This window comes from Gossypium hirsutum, chromosome D02 (genome assembly GCF_007990345.1).
Source record: "Gossypium hirsutum isolate 1008001.06 chromosome D02, Gossypium_hirsutum_v2.1, whole genome shotgun sequence".
NCBI classification, from domain to species: domain Eukaryota; kingdom Viridiplantae; phylum Streptophyta; class Magnoliopsida; order Malvales; family Malvaceae; genus Gossypium; species Gossypium hirsutum.
This window is the reverse complement of record NC_053438.1, coordinates 57,038,767-57,057,511: the sequence shown is the minus strand read 5'-3', so window position 1 is coordinate 57,057,511 and position 18,745 is coordinate 57,038,767. Positions and strand designations below refer to the sequence as shown.

General features: G+C 33.3%; 1 protein-coding gene and 1 non-coding gene across 9 annotated transcripts; one reads left to right on the top strand and one right to left on the bottom strand.

Moving 5' to 3' along the window:
* Positions 1–6,571: 6,571 nt before the first annotated feature.
* On the top strand, positions 6,572–17,706 carry LOC107909840 (meiosis-specific protein ASY1). 8 transcript variants are annotated; one of them, XR_005910447.1, is made up of 25 exons: positions 6,572–6,761; positions 6,870–6,926; positions 7,538–7,634; positions 7,730–7,798; positions 7,897–7,989; positions 8,092–8,218; positions 8,328–8,397; positions 8,494–8,535; positions 8,841–8,969; positions 9,058–9,168; positions 9,310–9,352; positions 9,466–9,507; positions 9,670–9,794; positions 9,939–9,951; positions 10,086–10,162; positions 10,246–10,341; positions 10,475–10,625; positions 10,709–10,785; positions 10,867–10,927; positions 11,016–11,167; positions 11,417–11,552; positions 11,650–11,755; positions 15,036–15,531; positions 16,666–16,906; positions 17,027–17,706. XR_005910447.1 is itself a non-coding variant. In XM_041088846.1 (23 exons), the coding sequence occupies exons 1-22, from the start codon at positions 6,759–6,761 to the stop codon at positions 11,733–11,735; spliced, it is 1,857 nt and encodes a 618-aa protein (XP_040944780.1). In that variant the 5' UTR covers positions 6,572–6,758; the 3' UTR covers positions 11,736–11,755; positions 15,036–15,743. The 8 variants fall into 8 exon arrangements, 4 of the variants coding, with proteins under 4 accessions (XP_040944780.1, XP_040944781.1, XP_016693010.1 ...); XR_005910446.1 differs by lacking the exon at positions 17,027–17,706 and having other exon boundaries at positions 16,666–16,911; XM_041088846.1 differs by lacking the exons at positions 16,666–16,906; positions 17,027–17,706 and having other exon boundaries at positions 15,036–15,743.
* On the bottom strand, positions 14,623–14,696 carry TRNAW-CCA (transfer RNA tryptophan (anticodon CCA)). The gene has a single exon. It is a non-coding gene; the product is annotated as a tRNA-Trp (tRNA).
* Positions 17,707–18,745: the final 1,039 nt, after the last annotated feature.

Here is an 18,745-nt window from a genome sequence, read left to right as displayed (position 1 = left end):
TCATTGTGGAAGACACAATTTTTTCTGAAGAATTCGCCATGATATATCTAATCCATGCATAATATCATGAAAAATGGATACAAATTTTTGACTGCTACTTAGTATCGGTAATAGGTCTGAAAAAGTATCTAAAAATATTAAATTTAGATATTTGTACCCTGTCGAAGTAAGGAACCATGGCATATATGTTTGGAATAGATTCCATTTTGAGAGAGTTGAAAAAGTACTATCTCGTTGAAAGGTTCTATACATCCACCCTTTCTCAACGCATTTCTTTAGACAAAGACTTTGTTTTTTCCGCTTTTCAGATGGTAAATATTTCTCAGAACATGGAGTGTGAATCAAACCAATGTTTGAATTGAAATTGAGATACTGATGCAAATTCTTCTCTTCTGAATAATAGGAATTCATATCTGAAAGAGGTTAACAATAAGTTCTTTCAAAATTGATTATTTGTCCCTTTATTAGAGGTGTTCCCAAAATGTCTGCAATCGATTTAGTTCAGAATAGATGGCTAAAATTAGTACCAAGACAATGGTGAAATAGAGTCAATCAACATTATCTGGCTCAAAATAATGATTTAACAAAATGGGATTCAGATGAAAAAGAAAGATTAATTCATTACGAAAAAAAATGATTTTCAAGCGAACTCATTACTGACTCAAGAATATAAACTGAATTAAAAACAAAAATATAAAAAATCTAATTTAAAAAAATACTATGCATATGATTTTTTATCATATAAATCTATTAATTATCAAGATAAGAGGGACTCGTATGCTTATGGATCACCATTCCAAGTAAATAAGAGGAAACAGAGTTCTTATCATTACAACATGGATAAACAAAATTTTTTGATACATTGAAGGATATCCTATCCATAATTATCTAGGAGAAGGCCATATCCTAGATGCTATAGGGAATTTTTTGCACAGAAAGTTTTTTAATTGGAGAATTCTTCATTTTTGTCTTAAAAATAAGGTCGATATTGAGTCATGGGTCGATACCAGTACCAAGAGTAACAAAAATATTAAGATTGTGGTTAAGAATTATCAAATAATTGATAAAATGGATCTTTCTTATTTCACAATTTATCAAGATCAAGAAATCAACCCATCCAATAAAAAAGAAAGTCATTTTAATTGGATGGGACTGAATGAAGAAATACTAAGTCATCTTATACTATATCTAGAACTTTGGTTCTTCCCAGAATTTGTGTTGCTATATAATGCATATAAGGTTAAACCATGGATCATACCAATAAAATTACTTTTTTCAATATTATTGAAAATAAAAAAGGGGACTCCTTTATAGCATACAACGAAAAACAAATTATTATATTAGAGAATCGAAATCAAGAAGAAAAAGAACCCATAGTTGAATGGGGTCTTGTATTAGATGCACAGAAACAAGGCAATTCTAAATTCGTTCTCTCAAACCAAGAAAATGATGTTGAAGAAGATTATGATAAATCAGACAAAAAAAAACGTAGAAAGAAAAAGCAATACAAGAGCAACAAGGAAGCAGAGCTTGATTTCTTCCTAAAAAGGTATTTGTATTTTCAATTGAGATGGGATGATTCTTTAAATCAAAGAATAACCAATAATATCAAAGTATATTGCCTCTTGCTTAGACTGATAAATCCAAACGAAATTGTTATATCCTCTATTCAACAGGGAGAAATGAATCTGGATATTTTGATGATTCAGAAGGATTTAACTCTTAGAGAATTAAAGAAAAAAAGGAATATTGATTATCGATCTAGTTTGTCTGTCAGTAAAAAATGATGGACAATTTATTCTATATCAAACTATAAGTATTTTGTTGGTTCACTAAAAATAAACACCAAATTAATCAAAGATACCAAGAAAAAAACTATATTGATAAAAATTATTTTTATGAATTTATTGCAAGATATCAAAAAATGACTGAAAATAAAGACAAAAATCATTATGATTTGTTTGTTCCTGAAAATATTTTATCCCCTAACCACCGGCGAGAATTGTGAATTCGAATTTCTTTCAATTCAATGGATAAAAATGGTATGCATAGAAATGCAATATTTTTAAATAATGTAAAAAACTGTGGTCAAGCTTTGACTAAAAACAAACATCTTGATAGTGAAAAAAAGAAACTAATTAAATTAAAGTTCTTTCTTTTGCCCAATTATCGATTAGAAGATTTAGCTTGTATGAATCGATATTGGTTTAATACTAATAATGGCAGTCGTTTTAGTATGATAAGGAACCGTATGTATCCGTGTCTAAAAATTCATTAATGGTCCATTTTAATGGTACATTTTCCCCTATATTATGCATGTATCGTGCCGGGTATATGAAATCAAATAGATGGTCACAAGGATTGTCTTACATTTTATACTAATCTCTCCCCAAAAAAGCATGTTTCTTTTACCACCGCACAAAGAAAATATTTTGTTGCAAATGAACAAGATATTGATGAATTGTCCATACGTAAAATCATAATTATTGATACGAGCCTTTTCCACTTAAAAATGGAATCTTTTGTTACAATAGGAGCAGAAGTGATGTGGATTATTCAAGAATCGAAGTCGATTTGCTTTATAAAAAGAAGATATCAATGAACTTCTATGAAATGGTTTCACGGGATTCAGCCAATTGCCTTGATAGTGGGATATCATTGAGAAATAGGAATCCATGTTATCAAAAGATTTCCTGCGATTATTTCTAGTATGGAATGAGTCAATCATCCACTTTGGTATCTTATTGACCAAAAATGGTGATATTGTTCCTCCACTACTATATATATTAGGATATGTCATATTTGTGTTCTTATTTATCCCTTTTTTAGCCATCCTAGGCATTCGGTGTTTTTTGGTTTTGGGCGCAGCATATATCTATCAAGTGGTTCAAATTCAAGATCTTTCAATGCAATAGTTATATGACAAGTGGTTCATTTTATGAGATAACTCCGTCTTCAAGCTCAAGGTTTTAGTCTTTTCAGAGTAGTTCCCTCATTTACTACGACTTGACTAATGATTAAACTCACTTCATTAAAACCCCTATTGTGACAGGCATTTGCTGTTGCAGAATAAACCAATTTTAAAATGGGATAACATGCTCAATAAGGCATGAGTTCTAGTATCATAAGTGTTTCTTCGTAGGAACGTCCACAAATCGTCCACAAATCTGATTAATTATTCTTTGTGCTTTGTGAGCAGACAGACATATATGTTGACCTAAAGTGTATACTTTGTCTGAAGTTGTATATGGGTTCCTCCTGTGTTTCTTTATCTTTATCATAAAGTTTAGCTCTCACTAATGAATTCATTAATTAATCTCTATTTTTTATTATAATTTATTATAATAATATTAATGATGAGATTTATTATCATTTTTTGCGTGTCCGCGAAAATTTATAGTAGGTGTGAATTCTCCCAATTTATGTCTTACCGTACGATCCGTTATATAAATGGGCAAATGTTCTTTTCCATTATGGATAGCGATAGTATGGCCGATCATTGTGGGTATAATGGTAGAGCATCTGGACCAAGTTATTATTATTTCTTTTTCCGCTTTTGTATTAAGCTTTTCGATTTTTTTAATAAATGATTTGCTACAAAAGGATTTTTTTAGTGAACACGCCATTTTTTTTACTTTAAATATATATATATTTTGTTTTTGTAAAGACGAAGAAAGAAATAATCTCTCCCATTTACTCCATCGACGAAGAATCAAATTATCACTATATTTATTCCTTTCTCTACTTCTTCTTCCAAGTGCAGGATAACCCCAAGGGGTTGCAGGTTTTTTTTCTACCAATTGGATCCCTCCCTTCACCACCCCCATGGGGATGGTCTACAGGGTTCATAACTACTCCTCTTACTATAGGACACTTACCTAGCCAACATTTAGATCCGGCTCTACCCAAACTTTTCTGGTTCACCCCAACATTCCCCACCTGTTCAACTGTTGCTAAGCAATTTTTGGATAGCAAACGGACCTCCCCAGAAGGTAATTTTAATTTGGCCGATTTCCCCTTCTTTGCAATCAGTTTCGTAACAGCACCCACTACTCTAGCTAATTGTTCACCCCTTCTAAGTGTGATTTCTATGTTATGTATGGTCGTGCCTAAGGGTATATCGGTTGAAGTAGATTTTTCTTTTTGATCGATCAATCAAAACCCCTTCCCAAACTGTACAAGCTTCTTCCAAAGCATACGACTTTCTGGATGTAGATGATGATATCTATATAGATGGATCCGTATAATTCTTATCGTATAATTCTTATATATATTGTACAATGAAGTACCACATGAGTAGATATATAGGAATCCAAATCTGTCGAACCACTCATGTTATGATCTTTTGCATCCTAGGTCTTCCTGTTCCGTCATCTGGCTTATGTTCTTCATGTAGCATTCAGGCCGAATGACTCTATGAAATTACGTCGATACTTCCACATATTATGGGTAACTAGGAGACATCTATATTTTTCCCCTGGAGAATCTTTAGAATTACCACTGCTTAGCTTTCAATTCGCCTCTGACCATCAAATGAAATATGAATAATCCGTCCTCCTCTCTTTATGAAACAAGGGGCACTTCTGGTTCTGCCGGTGCTTGAAACAATTTTTTCTTCTCCATATTACTATATCTCTAGAGTCAATAATTTTATATGAGAAACTACTGAACTCAGTCACTTGCTGCCATTACTCTTCAGTTTTTTGTTGAGGTTTATCCTGTAGAGGTACTCAAATTAGATCAGTGATCGATTTTTAGGTTTCGTCATAGACCTAATTGGTTCTTTCTAATTACGTAAATCAATAGTTTAAACCGCACTCAAAGGTCCCATTTTCATAGGAACTTCTGTACCAGAAATAATGGTATCTCCAATTATAGCCCCTCTGGGATGTAAAATATATCTCTTTTCACCATCCCCATAGTGACCCTTGCCAAATTTGAATATAAAAAGTAATGGAATATTGTGTAAATTTATCCTTTTACACATTTGCTTTTCTTTGTGACCTTTTTCGAGATCATCCTTGCATTTGATTCAATAGAAAAGTGAACAACGACAAGAAATAGAATAACCCAAATTTGAAAAAATTAATCATGTATCTAAAATAATAATTATATTAAGAATGTTATTAAATTATATATTATTTTATTAAATTGTATTAATAATTATGTTAAAATATGATTAAATTATTTATTATGATATTTATTAATTCATATTTTAATAATAAATATATTAAGAATATTATTAAATTATATATTATTTTATTAAATTATATTTAATAATAATTATATTAAAATATGATTTAATTATTTACTTTTTATATTTATTAAATTATATTTACTAATAATCTTATTAAAATTTAATAACAATAACAATAATCATCTACCTAAAAAAAGTCTACTAAGGGTATTCTAGTCATTTAAATATTTTTTCTTATACTATTACAACATCTATTCCATCCAACCAAATATAAAAATACTATTACAGCTCTATTCAATTCCATTGAACTAAACAATTGAATTACTGATTACAACTCTATTCTACTACAACTTTATTCCAGTACATTTCTATTCCATTACAATCTTATTCCATTCACCCCAACCAAACGTGATGTTGATGTATTGAATTTATATACTATATATAACTCTTATTTATGTAATGCATGATATATATACGACAATAATTTATGATGGTAAATTCCTTCTTTATGATAATAAGCATGATAAATTTATATTTTTTTTATGTATGTGTTGAGGTTAATATTATTTTATTTATACATTTATGCATAACCATGTGTATATCCTTATGTATTATTTTATAACCTTGTTTGTGTATTATCATATGCATATTTTTGTACATTCTTGCATTACTTTTGTATATTATCATATGCATTATTTTTATATATTATTTTATAACATTTATGCATAATCTTAACAAAAAACCACTTAATATCTATGTAAAACAAAATATTGTAATTGACCAGAATTTAATAAAAAAATTTAACAGTACTAACAATTATTAAAAATTCACATCATTATTCTAATTAGAATAAAATATTCAGATTAACTAATGACATTGTAAAAGTTAATATACCAAATTATATCAAAATAAAAATAAATTAATTAAATCTCAAATTTGAGCGAAATATAATAATTAAATTGAAACTTAATTATTCTTATAATAAAAAAATAGAGAAAATAAAATTAGAATTTACTCACTTGTTAAAAAAAAGGATAAACAATGGATTAAGCCTTCATTTTATTTGAAAAAGGAAAATGGAGGTTCATGAGCAAGCTCGCGACGGTGCTCAGCGGACGTCTAGTTTTCTTGTAACTGTCTCTCATTGGAAAAGTGGGTACGGTGCTTCAACGGACTCCAAGTCCCGGCAACCAGTGCTTAGTTGATGATGTATTGGCCAAGCTGAAGCTGCCACGTCAGCATTCCACGACCAAAACGCCCTTAATGTTCATTTAAAATAACAATTTCATTCCTCATCACCACACTTCACAGTTCAAACACACCATCTGCATTTTTAATTTAGCCGTGCTTAAAATTTAAATTCCATGTACCGACCTTCTATAAATAGCGGCTCCCTAACTCTCCAAGCTCATTTCTCTCCCGCCATTACTTAGTTTCTCTCTCTCTCTCTCTAATTTGATTCAAATTTCCAAGCCAAACACTAGTTTTCTCTGAAAATTTCTCTTTCTCCTCGCTTTCTGCCATTTCAGTTCTCAGCTCTCTTAATCAAAATTCTACAACAATGGTGAGCTTTAAAATCAAAGCATTTCCTATCCATAATCACGATTTCACGTTTTCTTCGTATTTTCTCTACTCCAATCTCGTTATAACTTGTACCGCTTTATCTTTTCAGGTTGTTGCGCAGAAGGTTAAAGAAGCGGAGATCACCGAGCAAGATTCCCTCCTTCTGGTAAAACATTTCAACTATCCAGTTCTAGCTCGTTTCTTTTATTCCCCTCTGGCATTGATTTGATGTCTCAACACAGCGTTGAGTTTGCTTGTTTGCTGTTCTATACTTAGTTGCTACATAATTTTTTGCTCTGTTTTTTTCCTGTTTGATCGTAATACAGTTCCTTCTTTTATCTTCAAAAATTTGAGTGCATCGATAAAACTCAATCTGATGAATGCAACGTAGGCAGAAACCAAAATCTCTGTTCTCGTTTTTTGCTGAAATTTAACTTCTCTAGGAAACTCGGATATTAAAGGCTTTGTATGTACCAATAGTCTGCAGATCTGAACATTTTAATTTTGCTTTGTCGCTTCGATGAAAATTTTGCTCATAGCTGGTAATGCCCGCCGTTAATGTTTTTTTTTTCAGTACTGATTCCTTATATTTCATCGCAACTTCGCGAGAAAATTTGCTCTGTCTTTCTGTTTCTCTCGTGAATTTTGCTGCACAATGGATTTGAGTTTCTTTTTTCTATTATCATAGTTAGACCTAGAAGCTTTTGGAATTGCAGCTTTGATTATAAATATATTTAACTTGATCTCATCTTTGTGTATTGATTTTTCTCCTGACAGACGAGGAACTTGCTTCGTATTGCTATTTTCAATATTAGCTATATCAGAGGCCTTTTCCCAGAAAATTATTTCAACGATAAATCCGTCCCTGCTTTAGGTAAGCTTCTTCATCTAAGACTTTCACAAATTTCATTTTAAAATTTCCAAAATCTCTATGGCTAATTTCTTCAAAATCGTAACAATTATCATTAGAGATGAAGATCAAGAAGCTAATGCCGTTGGATGCAGAGTCTCGTAGACTGATTGATTGGATGGAGAAAGGCAAGTTGTTTTCCTTTGATTCTTCACTTCTTTTTCCTGTTTTCATCGTTTTCGCATCCTTGAATTTAATTATTCGATCATTTATCTCTTCTTCCCAGGTGTATATGATGCATTGCAGAAAAAGTACCTGAAAACATTATTGTTCTGCATATGCGAATCAATAGATGGAGCAATGATTGAGGAATACTCCTGTATCCCTTCTCAATGCAGGAGTCACCGTTTTTCTAACCGTATTCAAAGTTTTAGTGGTTCGATTCTTGATTTAACAGATTGAGTATCCCTTCTCAATGCAGTTTCTTTTAGCTATTCCAATTCTGATATCCAAGAGGTTTCGATGAATATTAATCGCACTGGAAGCAAAAAGCATGGCAGAGCATTCATCTGCAACTCCACCGCTGAAGTTACTCCCAATCAAATGAGGTGATAAAAATTCGATTCATTCAACCCAGTATAATCTTGAATTTTCTACCCATTGTTGTTCAGAGATGCAATTTTAAGTTAAAACTTCCATAACAACGTAAAATTTCAGGAGTTCTGCTTGTAAAATGGTCCGTACTCTGGTTCAATTGATGAGAACTCTCGATAAGATGCCTGAAGAGGTAAATTTTAGCAAATAAGCTTTCTAAATATTTCTTTTACATACAGCTGTATTGGTATTATTAATTGTGATATATTCATTCTATCTTCTGTTTCAGCGTACTATACTAATGAAACTCCTCTACTATGATGACGTGACGGTACGCCTTTCTTATTTTCCCCGTGAAGACTTTGCTTCACCATCTACCTCAAGTCTGGGGCTAAAATTATTTGTGAATTCTTATTGTCTATATAAGTGGATTGGGTATTTGGTTGTTGAGCATATGTTCGCTTCTCCGGGTAATTGTCGTAAACTTGGCCAGCTGTCGCATGCTTGCAATGCATATTGAACTGAAGCAACTCGTTACTTGTTTGTCTATGTGCTGATTTTCCTTCGCGTAACTGTTTTGTCATAACTGTTTTGTCAAAGTTTTTAGATTTAACGCGCTAATTTCATCAAGTACAGCCAATGGACTATGAGCCTCCATTCTTTAGATGCTGTACGGAAGAAGAAGCTCACAATTCATGGATCAAAAATCCTTTAAGGATGGAAGTTGGAAATGTCAACAGCAAGCACTTTGTGTTAGCTCTCAAGGTAACTGTTTGAAGGCTTTTTGGATGCGGGGATCGCATTTGTGGTTCGTATATTAATCAAAGTTTTCGATACTGGTGACTTTGTACAGGTGAAAAGTGTGCTTGATCCTTGTGGGGATGAAAATGACGACATTGAAGATGAAGTAAGCCTTGGTGTTGACTCTGTTCAAAGGGATGAATCTTCCGACTCTGATACTGAGGTAAAATAACAGTCTCCTTTGTTCAGTTTATGTACTGTTGCCTTTTAAAGCACGCTTGTAATATATGAAACCAACTGATACCACACTATCCAAATGATTAGAGCTGTGTTGAGGTCTTGGATTTTTGGCTACTGATTTCAGGTTGGTGAATCACAAGAAGACCAATTTATTGTGGCTCCAGTAGGTAAAGAAATTGTTTCACTAGACCTTATGGTCCTTATTTGTCCCTGCCATGTTTTTTATGAGTTCTTGCTGGGAGAATTTGATTGCCAGTAACAACAATGATTATTCTGCCAGATAAGGAACGATCAGAAGAAGACAATAGTGCGGTTGATGAAGGTAACATTTTAAAGTTATCAATCTGGAATTAGACATTGTAGAGTTTAAAGTTGATAAAGAAGGTTTTTTTTTAAGAATTTCCCCTCACCTTTCCTCATTCTCTATGAGATGTTTTTCCCTTCTGGATTAGGTTTGTTTAATAATCTATTACCTGCTGCATAGATGATACTCAAGATCCCATGGAAGATGAACAACAGTTGGCAAGGGTGAAGATTTGGATCGATAATCTTCATCTTGACACTGTTGAACTTACTGATGTCCTATCACATTTCCCAGATATCTCAGTGGTAAGCGTGCTATCTTATTCTCCCAAATTATTTTTGACCAATAGAGCCAGAAATTAGTACAGAGTAGTTTGCTTTTGCTTTTTATATCCGTCTTGTTTGCCATAATATTCAGATTCTAAATCTTACTATTTTGCGCGAATACAGGTTTTGACAGAAGGTAATAAAAGATTTGGTCGAAATTAAAGTTTAAACAGGAAGGGAGTACTCCACAATACCGGATTTCAACTTCTATAATAATAAATTCTCTACTTTTACCTGTTACTACTTTTAAAACCTTTTGATTGATATCAGAAATAATGGACAAACTTGTAAAGGAAGGTGTTTTATCAAGAAGTGGAAAAGACAGTTACACCATAAACAAGCAGAAGGTTATTTTCTTTTTAATTTAAAATTTTTATCCTCATCACCTGCTTTAGATCATTCTCCTTGACATGATGAAAGACAATGCCAGAAATCTGAGTATGAGTTTACGGTTAAAGAAGAAACGGATGGCCAGGTCCAGATTTCTCAGAAATCTCCAAAGCTTGAAGATCACATGTATATGAAGGTATTTTTAATTCTATTCTATTTCCATTTTCTAAATGATCAACATGAAGTTTAACCGTCTTACATATCGTTAGAGTTGCCTGGTTGCTCTTTTTTTAAGTTTGCAAATTCTGACTTCATTATTGTAACTTTAGGCTTTGTACTATGCTCTTCCAATGAAATATGTGTCGGCTGCAAAGCTTCATAAGAAGCTGGACGGACAAGTAAATCAGACTGTTGTCCGGAAGCTTATAAATAAGATGACACAGGATGGTTTCATTGAAGCTAAAGGCAACCGTAGGCTAGGTATGTGTTGCCACCCTAATAACTATTTCCTCCATATGGTCTTGTAGGATTATTCCTGGTTATTTATTTCATTATTGATCCAGGCAAGCGTGTCATCCACTCAAATCTGACAGAGAAAAAGCTATTAGAACTCAAGAGAGCTTTAAACAAAGACCCAATGGTGATGGCTGTAATTTTGTTATTTGTGAAATGCTGCATCTTCTGCATAATGTTTAATAAATTGCTAATTTTCCTAATGAAGCAGGACATGGATTGCACTGAACCTCATAACAAGACCAGTCATCCGGAAATGCAAACAACTGGTACTAAAATGAACCTGTTTCCTATTATTGTTAAGAGTTAAGCCGCGGAAGAAGTTTTGAACTGTGAACATACTTCTCCCTTCAATAGGAAGCAACCTCAGGGATGTGTCTACATGCGGTGTCCTCCACTCCATTGGTTCAGATCTCACACGCATGAGGGGCCGATCTGACATGAACCAAAGTGAACAGACTATCTCAAAGACCAGGGACAACGGAAACACACCCATAAGCATGGCTCAGGTTAGTGTCAAACTAAAGCCTTGCGTATTTCCCACTAGATAGCTAGCTTTCTTATTATCTCAGCTTGGAGTGAATGTTGGATCTGTGCACGCTCAATTTTATTGTTTCATATGTTTGGAGAATTATATTTCTATACCTGTAGCCAAACTCCAAAGTACGAATATACCCATACTTTAAGAAGAACTGAAGAGTCCGGGTTTGACAGTATTCTGCAAAGCTAACAAAGATGTTCCCTTTCTAATTATCCAGCCAATAGCTTCAAGAGAGAGCTTTGTCCCAGGATGTGAGAACAACCGAGTGAATGGTAACTGCGATGAGGTAGACACTATTGTTTGTAGTAGATCATCACAAGATAAGCGAGGCAGGAAGGCAAGCACGGTATGCGGTAAATTCCTTCTAGGTTACTTGCATCATGAACATCCAGCAATGTTTAAAATTCTATCCTCTCATACGTTGTTTCCGGCCCTTTTATTCTTTGGCAGGTCAAGGAGCCTATCCTGCAGAACATGAAGCGCCAGAAATCACAAGCTGTTTGAAAGAAATGGAGAAATGTAACGTCAGTGCCTGAACCAAACTCGAAATTGATTGGTAAATTTTCCTTTTGAAGTAAATCATAGACACAAGTTGCTGGTTCCTTTTTCCTTCTAATTGACTGATAAGATAAAAAGAAATTGTTAATTACTGGTGTCTCTAGTACTAAATTAGAATTTACCTTTGAAGCCATTCTAGAATTGTCTTTTGTGATTTGTAGTAATTGGTAGAAGACGGTAAATACTTTTAACCAGACGTGAGATTTATTTGAAAACAAATGCTGCGAGTTTTTTCTTTAGCAATGAAACTGAAATGATCATATTCGATCTTTTAGTAAATGACCCGGAAACTTTTTTACAAATTTGAGGTCGGAATTGTTTAAAACTTTTAAGCTTTGTTTTAGAAATAAAATTGAAAGGGTTGAAAATTGAAGAGATAAAAAACTAGAAATGAAAAATGTAATTTTTCTTTTTTTATAGATGTGCTTAATAGGAGAGGTAGAAAAATAGAAAAAAATTTATTTTTTCTTTTCATTTTCTATCAATTTATTGTTTGGTGGAGATGAAAAATAGAAAGAAAGGTAATAAAACATTTAAAAAATACATATTTTTTAACTAACATATAATCTCTTTTGTTTTCTCTTCTCTCATTATTTTAAATTAGAATGATTGATTTTTATACATTAAAATAGAAAATGATAATCTCTTTTTTTTTTCTTTTTACTTTTCTTCCCAACTAAATACATTCAAAATTTATTTTATTTTCACTTTTTTTCTTTTCCTCCCATGCCTCTATCTTTCCATGCAATCAAATAAATCTTCAACATGAACTCTCCCTGACCTATTAGGAGTGAAATACACAAAACCGTATGTACCCTAAAAGAAAAGGACATTTCTTTTGGTTTAAAAATGCTATCTTATATCCTTCGATGGTTAGAGTTAATTATCATGTAGTCTAGTTAGTCGTAATGCTACATCAGCTAAATGTTAGCCATGTCAGCCTATTTTTTTGCTTAAAAAATTATTCTCTCTCTAACCCCTCAACGTCAGGTCCTCACCATTTCAACGACAAGCCAAAACTATTTATGATTCGTATTTCTTGTTTTCTCTGGCCGTTCAGAACATTTATTTGTGTATTCAATTTTTTTAAAGAAAAAGACTGCATTCAAATTTTTTTTTGGTACAATGCATTATTTTTTAAATTATTATTTAGAAAATAATTTTTAAATAATTAAATATGGATAAGCAGGTGGCGTTTAGGTTTACATTTTTATAGTTGAGTCAAGTTTAAATAAAAGGTTGGACTATTTTACCCAATTAATCTCAAAAAAATAAATATTTATAAAAATGATTCTGTTTGAAAAATTATGACGAAAATAATTTGAAATCTATAATGTCAGGCGGTGTTGGTCATCTCACCGCCGATATCACCTTCCATCATTCTCTAACCATATCTTAATGATTGCCTCGTCCAATAAAAAATGACTTTTTTTATGCCGACATTGTAATGACCGACACCCGTATATAATTTTTTGAAATACAAAAATATGGGTATTCTAAGAAGAAAAATATTTAATAGGTGTCGTCGTCGAAGTGGCCGACACCGGTTCAAAATTTTTAAAAAATAATTTTTCTTTTTTTGGAGCTGGTGTTGAAGTGGCCGACATTGGTTAAATGCATAGTGGAGTAAAGGCGGCTAAGACAAATGGAGAAGGAAGAATAGAAATAAAGAATGCAAAATAAAAAAATAAAAATGAAACCAAAAGCCATCCATAACTATTATTGAAGAGAGAGAGAATATGAGATGAAAGCAAAAGAGAAAATCTCTTACAATTATCAATGAAATAACATTGGGCCCTATTTACTTTATTGTTAAGAAACTAATTGGAAAAGTATTAGGGGAAAAGTAAGGTGATTTGAGGTAAAAATGTAAAATATTATAGTTTGGTATTTGATTTATTCGAATTTGAAAATTAAATTCGATTCGAACTTGAAATTTGAAAAAAATTCGAGTTGACTCGAATAATTCGATTAACTCAATTTATTTAACTCGAAAATTAATTTTTTTGAGTCGAATCGAGTTTTGCTCACCCCTAGTGATAGATGGGCTTTGGTTTCATTTTTATTTTTTTTTTATTTTTCATTATTTACTTTTCTTCATCCTTCTCCATCTCTCCTTCCTTCTCCATTTGCCCTAGTTGCCGCCTTCACTCCATTATCAGTTAGCCATCAGTAACGTCCCTCGGGCTAACTGACACTACCGGAGTGTAGCTCTCTTCCTCTTCAATCCATTTTTTTTATTTTGAACCAGTGACGAACACTTCAACATTGGCACAAAAAAAACAAAAAATCATTTTTTAAAAAAAATTAAACTAGTGCCGGCCACTTCAACAACGACACCTATTAAAATATTTTTTTCCTTTTTCTTAAATCGTAGAATACTCATATTTTTAAAGGTATTTCAAAAAAATACATATGGGTGTCGTCCATTATAGTGCCGACACAAAAAAAATCATTTTTATTGGACGGGGCAATCATTAAGGCATGATTAGGGGATGATGGAGGGTGATACTAACGGTGAGATAGCTGACACCACTCTACAATAGATATTACCTTTCTTTTTCTCCTTTCAAATAAATTGAAATGATTGAAGTTTTTCTATTTGGAATCGTCTTAGGTCTAATTCCTATTACTTTGGCCGGATTATTTGTAACCGCATATTTACAATACAGACGTGGTGATCAGCTGGACCTTTGATTAATTAACATACCTTTTTTTGACTGACCCCTTTAATTCTTAAATTTTTGAATTTCAATTTATTTAATAAATTGAATTTAATAATTTAATCTTAGGAGGTCAAATTCAAATTGCTGTTCAATTTTTTTTTTCAGTTCGGTGTAATTTTCGACCTAACAAGAGCGGAATCACGCTCTGTAGGATTTGAACTTACGACATTGGGTTTTGGAGACCCACGTTCTACTGAACTGAACTAAGAGCGCTTTCTTATCATAATAAATAAGACTCTAAAAAAGAGGATTCTTTTATTTTATAACCCCAATACATGGCGCACAACTATACTATCTGTAAATTTCAAGTTATTTCTGTCATAGTTTTTCAAATAGGATCATTTTTGTAAATATTTATTTTTTTAAAGTTAGTTGGGTAAAATAGCCAAAAGGTTGAGACTTCGCTTAAGTACAAAATATTATAAATGTTTTGTATGGCCTGAAGTATAAACTGGATCTAGGAGATGAGAAACAAAACAAAAGCAGTGCAACAAATATATAATTTTTAAACAAATAATGTAAACTTCCAAATAATTCTTTGGTCAATTTTAGATTTAACAATAAAAGGGTAAGAGCAAAAAATAATCAAGAGGTGGATAAAGAAGCAATCAAGAGGAAAGTGAAAGCTTCTGGTGCTTAGAGAAAAAGGTCGAATACGACCCTTACGATCCATAAAATCTCAAGGTTGTGGAGGCCCAACCGGGTAATTGATGGTGCTGGACAACAACATAAATACAGTCGATCCGATACTCATGAAGGACAAGGAGTACATAAACGAGACTATTTTCACCTGAAAATGGGAGAAAGGTTCTTCAAGCAAAGGCAGGGGTAGAACTATCCTTTTGAAGATTCGTAAAGCTGCTCGATTGAAGGCTCAACAGGAGCGTCAATGTCTAGCAAGAGTCCAACACAACATTCAAAGGCCACGTTTACATCCTAAAGATCTTATCGGTTACACCAATCCAATTTTGAATCTCGAGTCATGAAGTGTGGTAGAAATTCAAAATGAAAATGAATGCCCTATGTTCGGGCATCATATGAAATCTATGTAAGTCGAGAGCTTGAACTCCTTTTTTTAGCGCCTAATTATTTCCCTTTTGTTTATCATTGAGAATACCAGTGGAAATGGAGGACCGTAGGTAAAAGGAACCATTCACATTAATGGTTCCCATTAATGGCTGAGGACTGTGTTATAGGAGATGATTCCTCTTCCATTTCTTCTTTTATAAAAAGGTACAAGGTTACACTTTTGTTTACGAACTTGGTTTTTGGAACCTTTGTATGGGCATTGATCCATGTATCTATCCTTTAGGACGTGTGTCTGTTGGTAACGTGATTCTAATGATATTTGTTCAGAAAAGAGCAAAAAAAACGCATTTATAGAAGTTGGTGAAAGTTGCTCATCGTTATTTATTGCACATAAGGCTCTAAATTGTAAAAGACAAAAAGGATAAGATTATCTTGGAATTTGATGAGTGTCTAGTGAATCCTATGCAATCATGAATAAATGATTCATTTTTTATAATCCTTAAATGATAAGTTGGGCTAAATTAACTATATATGTCGATTTTTTTATTTGAGATTTTAGGCTGTTTTTGGAGAGAGAAAGTTGGGCTAAATTAACTATACATGTCGATTTTTTTTATTTGGGCTTTTAGGCCTTTTTTTAAAATTTAGAAAAATAGACCTTTTTTGAGAGAAAAAGGGAAAGTATATTAAATTTAGAGGTTTTGGTAAGGTTAGGATTTTAAGGGTTTAAGGTTGAAACTGCAAAAGTTTATAGGTAGATTTGAGGGGTCGGGAATGTGATAACGTACATCAGAACACATACATTTCATATGTCATGGCAGGATAGGACCATTACCTAAAAAATCCATCTTGGGGAAGTCAAGTTTTGGGATGACAATGCTTGATACGGTCACGGGTCGAAGTCTAGGTGGAGGTTCTAGTCAGTGGTCGTGATGCGATATAGACTCGAGTATAACCGGGGGCTAGTTGATAGTCATTATGCGGTCACGAGTTCAAGCTTTTTGGATACCTGCAAATGATGCCTTATATATACCAGACATAAGATTGAGTTCATAATTATAGGGAAAAATGAAGGGATTTCCGGTGTAATCAATGTAATTTTGTCTCTATTTCCAAGCAGTCGATATCTTTAACCGTTTATTTTTATTTGAAGGTTGACACCGAGGTGTACACAATAGGGTTCTTAGGCGAAGAGTAGATGTTTCGGCACAGTAGAGGTCAAACTCGGGTCGACTGAGCAGCAGTTGTAGTTATTAACAGGTTGTTTAAAAACAACAACCATTGTCACCCCAAAAGGAGCATCAACTTTACTGCATCACAACAACCGTTCCCTGCCTAAGAGTTCTCCTGCGTCCATAGTGGTGTTAGCCTTTGGATAAGAAGGAAGGTTAAAGGTACCGACTGTCTGGAAATGGAGAAAAAAATTACGCCGATTGTAGCGAGAAGCCTTACTGTTTTTTCATATTATTATGCCATTAAATTTTTGTATGATATTTATAAGACAACATTTCCAGGTACCCAAAAAGTTAGAGCTCATGGCCTCGTAACGACCATCAACTGGCTCCCCCGTTATACCTCGATCCATGAATGCATAATAACCATCGGTTGAGACTTCTACGTAGACTTTCATCCGTGACCGTACAAAGAAAAATCACCTAGGAACCTGACTTTCCCAAGATAGGTTTCAGAAGTAATGGTCTTATCTCGGTAGGATATTTGAAATGTGTGCGTCCCAGAGCAATATCCCATCAACGATGACTCAAGAATACCTCGAACGGTCCAAATTTTATTAGCGGTCGAAATTTTTAACACTGAGCAATGTTGTATAGTTGAGGGATAAAGAAGCTAGGGGAGAAGATGTTTGAGGGATAATGAAGTATGGAGTGTAAGACCTCTTTTATAGGCGTGGAGGAAGGGTGGGATTGCAAAGTAGAAAATTCTCGCAGTTGAAAACTCACTACAAGACTAGCATATTTATCGAATATATTCAAAACGTGCTTAAAATCTGCTAAAAAATTTGAGGGGTCAAGTACTTTTATTTTTCTTCTCTGTTGAAAAAAACGCGTGACCCCAAGAATCATTTTGTATATTTGAAGCATGTTATAAGGCAAAGAATACCCTCTGAAGCACGCTTTTGATGAAATTATATGACTTGTGAAATGCATTTTTGAGTAATACTTTGTGTTTCATCATCATTATTCGACGAAAGCGCGTATTCAGAAATGGATTTTGGGGCACACATTTCCTCTCTTCTTGTTCTATTTTCCTGTTAAAGTAACGAAATATTCATAACTTATGCATGCAACAAAATTCATATCAAACATTGAAGAGTTGAGTTGCAAGATTCGTCTGCATTTCTTTGGACAACCGTCTACTGATTTTTTTTTCTTTTGCTCATCTAATTTGGAACTGATATTGAAATGAGTCGACGAGTGAAATCCATTATTCACTACGATGGTCAAATCTATAATACAGAAGTCGGGGTGGTATTTGCAAGAGCCTAGTCCGTGGAATTGGCATTCAATTGTGAGAGATATGGACTAGAATTAGGAAGAAAGTGGGGGGCTCGACCCGAGGAAGAATTTTGAGGTTGCAATGTAGATATCTTGCTTCCGTTGACCCCTATAGGTATGAGTTATTTGATGTGAAATACGAGCTCGAGATTAAGGCGGTCATATCATCGCACTACTCAATAAAAAATGTTGTAATGAAGTTATATGTCGAGTTTGCCAAGGTTGATGGATCTGGCCCATCTTCAGCCACCGTTGCGGCTAATGTTGGAACCAAAGCTGAAGCAGAAAGTCCTACTACACAGTTGTGTGGTGGGTTTACTGGCTTGTTACAAAGCTCCTACTATGATGTATCTGAAACATCTATGGGTAGACATTCATCGATTTTCGGCACGGATTTAAACTTCGGTGACCACTACTATAACACCCCTAACCCGTTTCCTTCACCAGAATAGGGTTACAGAGTATTATCGTACAAAACAGAATATTCAACTTCAAAATAGAAACAATTTTGCAATTTAAATATAATCATTTAAAAACTCAATTTAACTATAGAAAAAATACACTTACGGGACCCTAAAAACAATTTCGAAACAAATAGGGGCTAATTTGAATCAAAACAAAAATATCATGAAAATTTTGAAAAATTTTAGAAACAGGGGTCACACGGCTATGTGGATAGGCCATGTGACGTAGGCTAGACTGTGTGGACATTCGAAGTCT

Excerpts from the sequence above, each read along its gene's own strand:
- LOC107909840 (XM_041088846.1), top strand. Across the intron at positions 8,398-8,493 it reads TCGATAAGATGCCTGAAGAG|CGTACTATACTAATGAAACT; the intron begins GTAAATTTTAGC and ends CTTCTGTTTCAG. Across the intron at positions 8,536-8,840 it reads TCTACTATGATGACGTGACG|CCAATGGACTATGAGCCTCC; the intron begins GTACGCCTTTCT and ends CATCAAGTACAG.